The 12,130-nt window shown below is 45.2% G+C and overlaps 1 protein-coding gene across 1 annotated transcript; it reads left to right on the forward strand.

The window, feature by feature from the left end:
• Positions 1–241: 241 nt before the first annotated feature.
• Positions 242–2,266, forward strand: LOC118914574 (uncharacterized). Its single transcript, XM_036889629.2, is given in 1 exon segment — positions 242–2,266. A coding segment is annotated over 1 exon segment (2,025 nt).
• The last annotated feature ends 9,864 nt before the right edge of the window (positions 2,267–12,130 follow it).

Here is a 12,130-nt window from a genome sequence, read left to right on the forward strand (position 1 = left end):
GGGGGACGCCTCGGGGAGACTGGAGGGCCAGGGACGCCTGGTGGCCTCTCACCTGTTTTTTCGGCAAAGTGAATCTGATGAGATAAGGTTGATTCTCGGGCGCCAAGAGTATCAACCCACTGATTCTTTTCGGTTTTTGGTCAGGAATCTGAAGAAAACTAAGTGCGGCCGCTGTGTGTCTAATCTCTGTGTGTCTCTGTTTTTTGTGTCCTTTACGTGTCTAATAATTGTTATACTGACAATGGGACAGACGGTAACGACTCCACTTAGTCTGACGTTAGATCATTGGACAGAAGTGAGAGCGAGGGCACACAATTTGTCAGTAGAAGTTAAGAAGGGGCCATGGCAGACTTCCTGTACCTCTGAGTGGCCCGCCTTTGACGTTGGGTGGCCCCCAGAGGGGACTTTTGACCTCTCCACTTTACTTGCAGTAAAAGCTGTTGTTTTTCAGAATTCGTCTCAAGGACATCCGGATCAGCAACCCTACATTGTGACCTGGCAGGAGTTAGTGGAAAATCTACCACCCTGGGTAAAGCCCTGGGTGCAAAAGAGAATGGGCTCTCAAGTCTTAGTGGCCCAGGCTCAACCTCAGAGCAAGGAAAAAGAAACTACCAAAATTCACCCTGACACTCAAGATTTACTCATGGTTGATGATCCCCCTCCCTACCCTCCTGCCCCAGCCCCAGCGCCCTCAGCCCCGATGCCTCCAGCCCCGGCGCCCCTAGCCCCAGCGCCCCCATTGCCTCTAGTTTCAGGCCCCGGGGCAATGGGACCGCCTCTGGGACCGGCCCAGGGAACTCGACGCTGCCGAGGGGCCACAGTGGACCCACCGGGTATTTTTCCTCTCCGGTCTTATGGGGCCCCCATCCTCAGAGAGGAAGGGGACCCACCTTTCCAACCTCTGCAATATTGGCCATTCTCCTCTGCTGATTTATACAACTGGAAAGCTAACCACCCTCCTTTTTCAGAAGAACCGCAGAAACTAACTGGACTGATAGAGTCCCTAATGTTTTCTCACCAGCCCACTTGGGATGACTGTCAGCAGCTCTTGCAGGTGCTCTTCACCACGGAAGAAAGAGAAAGGATCCTCCTGGAAGCACGAAAGAACATGCCTGGAACTGACGGACGACCATCACAACTCCCTCATGATATAGAAAGGGGGTTCCCACTGACCAGACCCAACTGGGACTTTAATTCTCCAGAAGGTAGGGAGCGACTAACCATCTATCGCCAGGCTCTGGTGGTGGGTCTTCGCGGGGCCGCGAGGCGCCCCACCAATTTGGCCAAGGTAAGAGAGGTCAGTCAGGGAGCCGCTGAGGCGCCTGCAGTGTTCTTAGAATGCCTGATGGAAGCCTTCAGGCGGTATACTCCCTTTGACCCCACTTCTGAGGAGCACAGTGCCTCAGTGGCTCTTGCTTTTATTGGGCAATCAGCACCCGATATTAGAAAGAAGCTTCAGAAATTGGAAGGCTTACAAGATTTGTCGCTGAGAGATTTAGTGAAAGAAGCTGAGAAAGTTTATCATAAGAGAGAGACTGAGGAAGAGAAGGAATTGAGGAAGGAGAAAGAAAGAGAAAGTAAAGAGGAAAAAAGGGACAGGAAGCATGTGAAAAATTTAACAAGGATCTTGGCCGCAGTGGTAGAAGGAAAGGGACGCCCGCCCTCTAGCGGCAGAACTAGTAAGGCAGGGCACCTGGGCAACCGGCCTCCTTTGGATAAAGATCAATGTGCATATTGCAAGGAAAAAGGGCACTGGGTAAAAGAATGCCCTAAAAAGCCACTAAAAAAGCCTCCGAAAAAGGTGTTGTCTCTGCTGGAAGACAAAGATTAGAGAAGACGGGGCTCGGAGCCCCTCCCCGAGCCCAGGGTAACTCTGAAAGTGGAGGGGCAACCCCTTGAGTTCCTGGTAGACACCGGTGCTCAACATTCTGTATTGACTCAAACAAAGGGCCCCCTCTCTGATAGAAAGTCTTGGGTGATCGGGGCTACGGGCCAGAAACAATATGTGTGAACTACCTGAAGAACAGTAGATTTAGGAGTAGGACGAGTAAACCACTCGTTCCTTGTCCTACCGGAATGCCCCACACCCCTGTTAGGAAGAGACATCTTAACCAAAGTGGGGGCCCAAATATCCTTTCAAGCTGGGGAACCTCTGGTGACCAATCAAGAGAATAAACCTTTGAGCTTAAGTGTCCTGACCATAAGATTAGAAGATGAATACCGTCTCTTTAAGGGACCAGAGCCCTCCAAAATTAGTCAGGAGTAGTTTGACCGGTTCCCAGGAGCCTGGGCGGAAACGGCCGGCATAGGGCTCGCCAAGAACCAGCCCCCTGTAGTCATAGAACTAAAAGCTTCAGCCTTACCAGTGACTGTGAGACAATATCCAATGAGTAAAGAAGCCAGGGACGGAATTAGGCCACATATCCAGAAGCTTATAGAACAGGGGATATTAGTAAAATGTCAATCCCCATGGAACACCCCTTTGCTGCCTGTAAAGAAGGCAGGAACGGGAGACTACCGACCAGTACAAGATTTAAGAGAAGTTAACAAAAGGACACAAGACATTCACCCCACCGTGCCAAATCCTTATAACCTACTAAGCTCCCTGGCCCCGGAAAACACCTAGTATTCAGTTTTAGATTTAAAAGATGCTTTCTTTTGTCTACGCTTGCACCAGAGCAGCCAACCGCTGTTTGCCTTTGAGTGGAAAGATCCCTCCACAGGAACTACTGGACAATTGACCTGGACTCATTTGCCACAAGGATTTAAGAACTCGCCCACCCTCTTCGACGAGGCTCTACATCAAGACTTGGCTTTCTACCGAGCTTCTAACCCACAGGAAACTTTGTTACAATATGTTGATGACTTATTGATAGCCACCCCTACTCGGAGAACCTGCCAAAAGGCCACTGGAGCCCTTTTGGCTGAGCTTGCCAAATTAGGGTACAGGGCATCCGCTAAGAAGGCACAGATCTGCCAACAACAAGTGACTTATTTGGGATATTCCCTGAGAAATGGGAAAAAGTGGCTTACTGAAGCCCGAAAACAGACTGTGACGCAGATTCCGGTTCCCACTACTGCACGCCAGGTTCGCGAATTTCTGGGGACAACAGGGTTTTGTAGACTGTGGATACCCGGATATGCTTCTTTGGCTGCCCCTCTGTATCCCCTTACCAAAGGGGCAGCCCCGTTTGTTTGGGGATCTGAACAACAACAGGCCTTTGATGATATCAAAAAGGCCCTCCTCTCGGCACCCGCTCTGGCATTGCCAGACGTAACTAAGCCATTTATCCTTTTCGTGGATGAACGGAACGGAGTAGCTCGAGGAGTATTGACCCAACAGTGGGGACCTTGGAAGAGACCAGTCGCCTATTTGTCTAAAAAATTAGACCCCATGAGTAGTGGATAGCCCACTTGTTTGAGAGTAGTGGCAGCTATGGCCCTCTTTGTTAAGGATTCTGACAAGCTAACGCTAGGACAAAAACTCACTGTGGTTGCTCCACATGCACTGGAAAGCATAATTCGACAACCACCCGAAAGATGGATGTCAAATGCCAGAATGACTCACTACCAGACCTTACTCCTGAATCGTGATCGTGTGGAATTTGCCCCGCCCGCCATCCTAAACCCGGCTACTCTGCTCCCCGATGTGGGAAAAGAAGTGCTTCATACCTGCCAAGAAATCCTGGCTGAGGAGACGGGGACCCGTCGGGACTTATGAGATCAGCCCTTAGAAGGACTGGGACTCCTGACCTGGTACACAGACGGGAGCAGTTACATCATGAGAGGTAAGAAGATGGCAGGAGCTGCAGTAGTAGATGATGACCGAATTGTGTGGGCCAGCGGACTCCCAACAGACACTTCTGTGCAGCAAGCTGAGCTCGTCGCCCTGACTCAGGCTTTAAAGATGGCAGAAGGTAAGAGACTTAACGTCTACACTGACAGCTGTTACGCTTTTGCCACTGCTCATATACACGGGGCTATATATAGACAGAGAGGGCTGCTGACTTCTGCCGGGAAAGATGTTAAGAACAAACAAGAAATCTTAGATCTGTTAGAAGCCATCCATAGGCCTAGAGAAGTAGCAATAATACATTGTCCTGGGCATCAAAAAAGTGACTCTCCAATAGCTCAAGGAAACAGAAGGGCGGACCAAGCCGCAAAACAAGCAGCCCAGAGAATGAATATCTTACCCCTCCAGGTGTACCCGGAAGCCACATGTAGTAAGAGCTTCCAGTATACACCCGAGGATCTTGCTCGGATGGACAAGTTGGGGATCCAAAAATCCTCACCCCTTGGAATGTATAAGTCAGAAGATGGGAAAATTATCCTGCCCCAGACAAAGGCAAGAGAATACTTAAGGCAATTACATCAGTTGACACATTTGGGGGCCAACAATCTGAAAGCCCTAGTTTGAGATTCCCCTTATCATGTCATCGGTTTGAGAAAAATAGCAGACGAAGTTGTAAGAAATTGTGTTCCTTGCCAATTAGTAAATGTGAACAAACATCAAGTAATATGTGGAAAGAGACTTCAAGGAGATCAGCCAGGAGCCTATTGGGAAGTTGACTTCACTGAAATTAAGCCTGCTAAGTATAGATATAAGTACCTTCTAGTTTTCCTAGACACCTTTTCAGGATGGGCAGAGGTGTTCCCCACCAAAACTGAGACAGCTCAGACGGTGTCCAAGAAGATCCTTGAAGAAATATTTCCCAGGTTCGGGATCCCAAAGGTAATCGGCTCTGACAACGGTCCTGCCTTTGTTGCCCAGGTAAGTCAGGGATTGGCCAAGATCCTGGGGACAGATTATAAATTGCACTGTGCATATAGGCCCCAGAGCTCAGGACAGGTAGAAAGGATGAATAGAACTCTAAAAGAGACCCTGACTAAATTATCCATAGAGACTGGTTTATGTGATTAGTTAGTCCTACTTCCTTTCGCCTTATTTCGAGTCAGAAATACCCCCAGCCGTTTTAAACTAACACCTTTTGAAATAATGTTTGGAGCTCCAGCTCTGCTAAATGCAGCTCACCTCCATACATCCTCTGAATGTGTGACTAATAAGTTTCTGCTTGAAAAGTTATGGGCTCTAGAAGCTGTGCAGAAAGAAGTGTGGGCCTCTATTCGAGAAGTCTATCGGCCAGAGGACATCTCAGTACCTCATCAGTTCCAAGTGGGAGACTCTGTCTATGTGAGACGACACCAAACAGGAAATCTTGAGCCCCGGTGAAAAGGACCCTTCATTGTCCTCCTGACCACTCCCACAGCCGTAAAAGTGGATAGCATCTCCTCCTGGGTACACGCTTCACATCTGAAGAGAGCGCCTCAACCAGGCCCGGATTGGCGAGTAATTTGAACTGATAACCCTTTTAAACTTCGCTTGTGTAAAAATGATTGTGTCACTGATGATTCTGATGGCCCAGCTACTCCCCACTCTTCAGGACCCCAACCCCTACGAACCTAGACTACTGACATGGCAAGTTTGTTCCCAAACAGGGGAGACAGTGTGGTCCGTCTCTAAGGTTGCTCCTCTTAAAACCTGGTGGCCGTCCCTGCACCCTGATGTTTGCGCCTTAGTCGCTGGAATAAGAGGCTGGGATATACCCGAGCTTAGCTGGATGCAGGCAAACAGGGTCAGGCCCGCGACTTCGGCGTATTACGTCGGAGGAAAACAAGCCCAGAGCCAAAGTGGCTTATGGAGCTTTGGGTGCAGAAATCCGGCCGCACGCCAGCAGATAAAAACCACTACTTTCTATGTCTGCCCCCGTGACGGACGAACCTACCAACAAGCCCAACAATGTGGGAGCTTGCAATCTTTTTATTGTAACTCTTGGGGTTGTGAGACTACGAGTAACGTTTATTGGAATCCCGTGTCTGATTGGGACCTCCTTAAAGTAGCCCAGAACCGCACATCCCCCAACTGTGAGCGGACAGGACTATGCATCCCCTTAAACATCACGTTCAGTGATAAGGGACGCCAGTATGATAGGTAGATCACTAGATGACAGTGGGGACTTAGATATTATAAACCTGGATATGACAAAGGCCTCATATTTACTGTCAGGCTCAGAGTTGAGACCCTTCCAGCTGCCCCAATAGGACCTAATTCTGTCCTAAGGAATCAACCGCGTCTCCCAACCTCGATCCTGAAGCAGACTCCGGTGCCTCCGGCAGACCCTACCACTATTTCTGCTGCCCCCACCCCTGACCAAATAGCCCCCTTTCCTGACACTGGACAGCGCCTCTTCAATCTTCTTGAGGGGGCTTTCCAAGTTCTAAACACCACCAACCCTAATACTACTAAATCCTGTTGGTTGTGTTTCTCCTCTGGACCTCCTTACTATGAAGGATTGGGGCTGTTGGGCAGTTTTAACAGGACGACCAGCCACGAGATCTGTAGCTGGGGAAACCATAAGAAGCTGACCCTGACCGAGGTGACTGGAAGAGGGAAATGTTTAGGTTCGGTTCCCCCCACTCATGAAGCTTTGTGTAATGAAACCATATCCGTAAATTCCTCAGGTGAAAATGAGTATCTAGTCCCTCCTCCCGAAGGGTGGTGGGCCTGTAATACTGGATTGACCCCATGTGTCTCTACTTCCGCCTTCAGTTCTTCCTGCGACCTCTGTATCATGGTTCAATTAGTGCCTAGATTGATGTATCATGATGATTTCTCATTCGTAGCTGAATTTGAACCAAAACATAGATATAGAAGAGAACCAATCTCGCTGACCTTAGCTGTGTTATTAAGTATAGGAGTCGCAGCCGGAGTAAGAACAGGGACAGCCGCTATTATCCAAGGGAACCAACATTATGCGGGGTTGAGGACAGCAATTGATGAAGACCTAAAAACTATAGAACAATCCATTACCAAACTTGAAGAATCTCTAACCTCCCTGTCTGAAGTAGTCTTGCAGAACAGATGCGGACTAGACCTGTTGTTTTTAAAAGAAAGAAGATTGTGTGCAGCCTTAAAAGAAGAATACTGCTTTTATGCAGACCATTCTAGAATAGTAAGAGATTCAATGTCGAAGCTTAGAGAAAGGTTAGATCAAAGAAAGAGAGAACGGGAGGCCGGCCAAGGGCTATTTGAGTCCTGGTTTACTAGATCTCCATGGCTTACAACCTTGATATCCACCTTGACTGGGCCTTTACTTATCCTTATACTACTCCTCACTTTAGGACCCTGTATACTAAATCGACTGATAACTTTTGTTAGAAAAAGAGTGAGTACCGTTCAAGTGCTAATGTTGAGACAACAATATCATTCACTCACACAACAAGAGGACACAAACATTCCATGATTGGAATGCTCCTTAAAAAAAAAGTGGGAAATGTAAAATCTATCACTAAGAATCAACCTTATCAAGGATAGAAAGTTAGCATAAGCATAGCCATCTTAAAAGCTTAGACACCATTTTCTAACCTAGAAGGAAGAAAATAGGAAAATATTAGAACCTTGAAAAACAAGTTAGTCAGCCAGCGTTGATTGCAGTGACCTTTAGTTAGCTAACTTTAATCAGTTAATCTACGTACCAAGCTTATCTTACTAAGAACCACCCTAACATTCCGAGGGTGATCTTATCTCGCCAGACCCCCAGGATGTGACGTCAGCCGAAATTTATGTGTTTTTGGAAAAACACTGTGATGTGCTTGTGGAAAAATACTGCCCTTGTTGAAAATGCTATAAAAACCTCTGGCTTTGAGTACTCGGGGTCCTTGTTGAGACCCGCTGCGTCGGGCTGACACTTGGACCCCAGCTAGCTGGTTCCTGAATAAATTCCTCTTGCTTGTTGCATCAAGTGACGCCTTCTGTGAGTGATTTGGGGCGGCGCCCTCCTTTGGGAGAATCCAACACTAACATACCCCCAGCATTACAAGGTGCTCATTGTTCCATAGTCTAGGGATGACAGGTGACTGGTTTAAAAGATATTAAATGTTTCCTTTCCAATTGAATTCTGTACTACACACTGTAGAATAGGAAATTCAAATGAATGGAGCAGTCATTATTCTTCACACTCTGTGTTCTTTAAACACATGAGCGATTGACTTTAATGTTCAGAGTTCAGCAGCCTCTTTCATAGAAATTTACAGTACAGTACAAACTTATCACTACATTTTTCATATAATTATGAAATTAGTATTTTCTAAAAAATAAGCTTTAATGTAATCATCTGAAACTACATATATATATATATTTTTAAACTCCAAATTTCTGGAATTTCCTGTGAAGTGACTTTCTTTACATTTAGATTAAAAATTCTCCATGGAGACCCCTCAGACCCCCAGAGTTGGTATGAAGATTATTTTAAACTGAAGACATGTGAAATATAGCAGATGCCGAAAGGAGACTTTTCAGGGCTTTCTTTATCTGACGAAAAGGCAGAGCCTTCTGAGAATGAAGCGGCCATAAATTCCCTCTCCCGGGGAGCTTCACTCACAGGGAAAAGACTGACCACTCAACAGGGATGAGAAATTGCATAAACAAGCATTATCACAAGCTGTCATACCTTCCATTTGTTTCCCTAAAAGCCCATTTGTTCTAGAAGCCTTTCTCCCTCCTTCCTTTCCCTCACTAAGTTGGTATATAAACCCTTATCTCTAGCTGTTTAGGGAGGCTGGAGGATCATCTGAATGATCCCAAATATGTATAAACAAAACTTGTTTTCTTTTCGTATGTTAATCTGTCTATTGTCAGTTAATTTTCAGGCCCCTGGCTACAAGACCTATGTCAGTAGAGGAAAAGTTTTTCCTCCAAATATGTCCAAGATTGGTTAAAGCCAGTTATTGTTTTTATTTCCAGGCTTGATTCTGAAGTAGGGATTCTATTTGTGCTACATATCAGAAGACAAAGAAGTAAATGTTTATAAAAATATAGTGTCTCTGTTAGAAACTCATTCACCGTTGGTTGATTTTGAGTCTATTCCAATGTGCGGCCAAATAGGAAGGGTAATGGAGAAAAGAATGGATTGTCGGGTGAGGTAGTGGGCAGGGGGAGCTGAGGGTGGTGGAAAGGACATCTTTCTTATCTTGTGGAGGAACGGGAACCTTGCTCCCTCATGTCCCTTTTCACAATCAACCACCTTTGTCATTCCTGGATCTTTGAGAATGCTACGGCCCCCAGTCTTCCTGACAGTTATTTCTGTAGGGGAAAGAAAATTTTCCTCTACCTGCTTAAGTTCTATAGCTGCAGCCTCCAAATTAAAAGGACAAAAGACAGAGGGGGAAAGTCATGCAAATGTTTATTGATGTTAATATTTGAAATTTTACATGCATGGGCTTCACATAAAAGAAGTAAAAACAAAGAGGGCGATTAGACTTTAGAGCTTATATACCATTTTAACAAAGGGGATTAAATTGTGAGAAAGTGCCTAGACAAAGGAAAAGGGACTTTGGGGTTCTAGCGAGAGTAAATTATGAAAAGGTAAATAACTGTATGGGGAAACTAAAGGAGATGGGATATTTCTAGTAAAGTTTGTGTACACTCATCTCAGTACCAACTTTCTATCCTCTTCATGAACATAAAACTTCCCTCAAAAGGGATTTATGACAATACTTTTTTTCATCATTTTCTTAATTGAAATGTAGTTTTTATATGTCATATTGGTTTTAGATGAACAACTTAGTAATTTATCAGTTATGTACATTATTAAATGCTCAACATAAGTTTAGTTACATCTGTCACTGTATAAGGGTATTACGATATTATGAACTGATACCTATGCTGTGCTTCCATCCCTATGGCAGTAATCATTTTATTAGAAGTTTCCGCTTTGTCAAATAAAAGAATCCCCAAGAAGGCTTCTTTCTGCATCTATTGATTCTCATTTGCCTTCAGCTCAAAATAATACATACTTTGGCATATTTAGGGAGCATATTGTGCTGTCCTTCATTTCTCAGGACCTTCCTTGTAAGTCCGGGGAGAGGAAATCCCGAGGCAAAGTACCTCTAAAACCAAAATCTGTCAAAGGAAGAAATAAAGTTTAAAATCTGTTTATTGACCACAAACTGCAGCACCGGCCCTTCTCTCTTTCCTGCTCTAACAAAAGCAAAACCGGCCCTAGTCCTCCCCTCTCAGGTACAGATAAGCCCTCCTGTTGCCCAGGTAATTACCCATTGATATGGAGATGAACTTTTCTCCAACCCCCGAATGCCTATTGATATGCAGATGTACTAAAGGCAGGTGAGATACTCTGGAAATATTACAATCTTACCCACACTCCTATTGTCGTCCTTTAAAGTTTTTTGTCACATCAAAGCAAGTAAGAGGTCTCTAATGGTTTAATAGCCTGCAAAGAAAAAATTAGACTGAGAGTACTTCAAGCTCTAAATTTCTATGATTCTCCGAACAGGCTTATACAGGTGAGTTCAAACTGTTTCAATCATAACTTTTCTTCCCAAGTTACTAATACGTATTTGAACTTTGCATTGTCTGAAATCAAATCCCTTCTAAGGGTGGTGCTCAGGGAGTGACTGCCGGTATGTGGCCTTGAAGTATCCTTTGTCAGGTCCTGCCCCTCCGTGTTACTTGAGTTTCATAGCAATTCATAATAATAAGTTAGTAACAGGCAGTGTATGAGTGTTTATTATGTGCCATTGTGCTGAGTGCCTTACACACATTTTCTCATTTAAGCTTCACAATAAACCCATGAAGGGTGGCATTAATTTTTCCATTTTGCTGAAGAAACCGAATTACAGACTAAGTAACTTGTTCAAGATCAAACTTTTGTTAAGTGCTGTATCAAGATTCAAACCCAGTCACTGACTACAGTATTATGTACTGTAGCACTCAACTGTACTATGTACAGTACCCTTTAGACTGCAGCACTCAACTGAAATCAACTTTTAAAACTTGGTTTCTTTTATTTAGAACAAACTTTGCATGAATATAGTAAAAAAGACCAGCTTTACATAACCGTTTAAGGGAAAACATGGAGAACTTCCTTCACCATCCTGCAGGACAAAAGTTTCTAAGTTTGCTGTGCATCCTCCCAGATAAGTTTTGCCTCATGGGAAAACTATGCATTGTCTAGAGCACAGTTTCCTGGTTGTCTGATTCTAATTCTAATACAGCTATTTTACAACTCTGTAAGTTTGTTAGCAATGCAAAATAATTGATATAGCAAAGCATTGATAAAAATGCTAAGCAGCTCTCAGTCTATTGATGGGCAAATGGATTCTCCTCAAGTGGAGGTCAGCTGACTTGCCCCAACTCCACCCTAAGCTGATTTTGCCCTCATTTGCACATTAATTTCAACATTCCTTTATTCCACTTACATTTGTTCTTTGAAATCTTTGAATAGGTTACAACATCTGCCTGGTTTTCCTCATTTAATTAATAAGTGAACCTTTAGCATTTAACAACATGTATCTTTATAAAGAGATAACCACCCTCCCCCACTAGGTTCGATACACACTCACACAAGCAAGGTCCCATTCAGACAGGTCCCTGGCATGGTGATCTGGCCATTCACCCAGATGCAGCTGGTCTCAGTAACAGATCCCTTGTGTGGATTCTTCCAGCACTCAAATTTCAGCTCTCAAGTTACAGTCTCTGATTCTGTCGTCAGCTTCCCCTTCACATAAGATTATCAAGCCTCTCCCATCCACAGAATGTGCTCTCAGACCATGCCACCCCAACCCTGATCTGTCTTCTGTACCCCAGTCTCTGGGAGCACTTGGCTTGAAGGGTGGTGGTGTAGCAAGTCTGTTGGTGTCAGGTCTTTGCAATACATGTCACATCACTCCTCATCCACTGAGGTGCGTTTGCTGCCAGAAAACAGAAACCATTTACCAAGAGCCCTCTGGGTCTCGGGGGGCCCACCTTGCTGGGCCGACTTCTATTCATCTACTCTCTGGGACCAGCAGGGTGGGGGTGAGAGGAGTCCCCAGAGGAACAAGAAAAACCACCATAGAGGAGAAAAATAAACTTTTCCTCCACCCTCCCAGGGTCTCTGGCTGGTGCTATACGAATTAGACTGCCAAAAGACAGATTGACGAGAAAGAAACTGTAAGACCCAACGGCCTTATTCCGGTCTGCACTTCCCCCCAGTGAGGAGACTAAGGCCACGGCAGATCGATGCAACAAGCAAGAGGTTTATTATTCCAGCTAGCTGGGGTCCAAGTGTCTGCC

Source organism: Manis pentadactyla, chromosome 14, assembly GCF_030020395.1.
Source record: "Manis pentadactyla isolate mManPen7 chromosome 14, mManPen7.hap1, whole genome shotgun sequence".
Lineage (NCBI taxonomy): Eukaryota > Metazoa > Chordata > Mammalia > Pholidota > Manidae > Manis > Manis pentadactyla.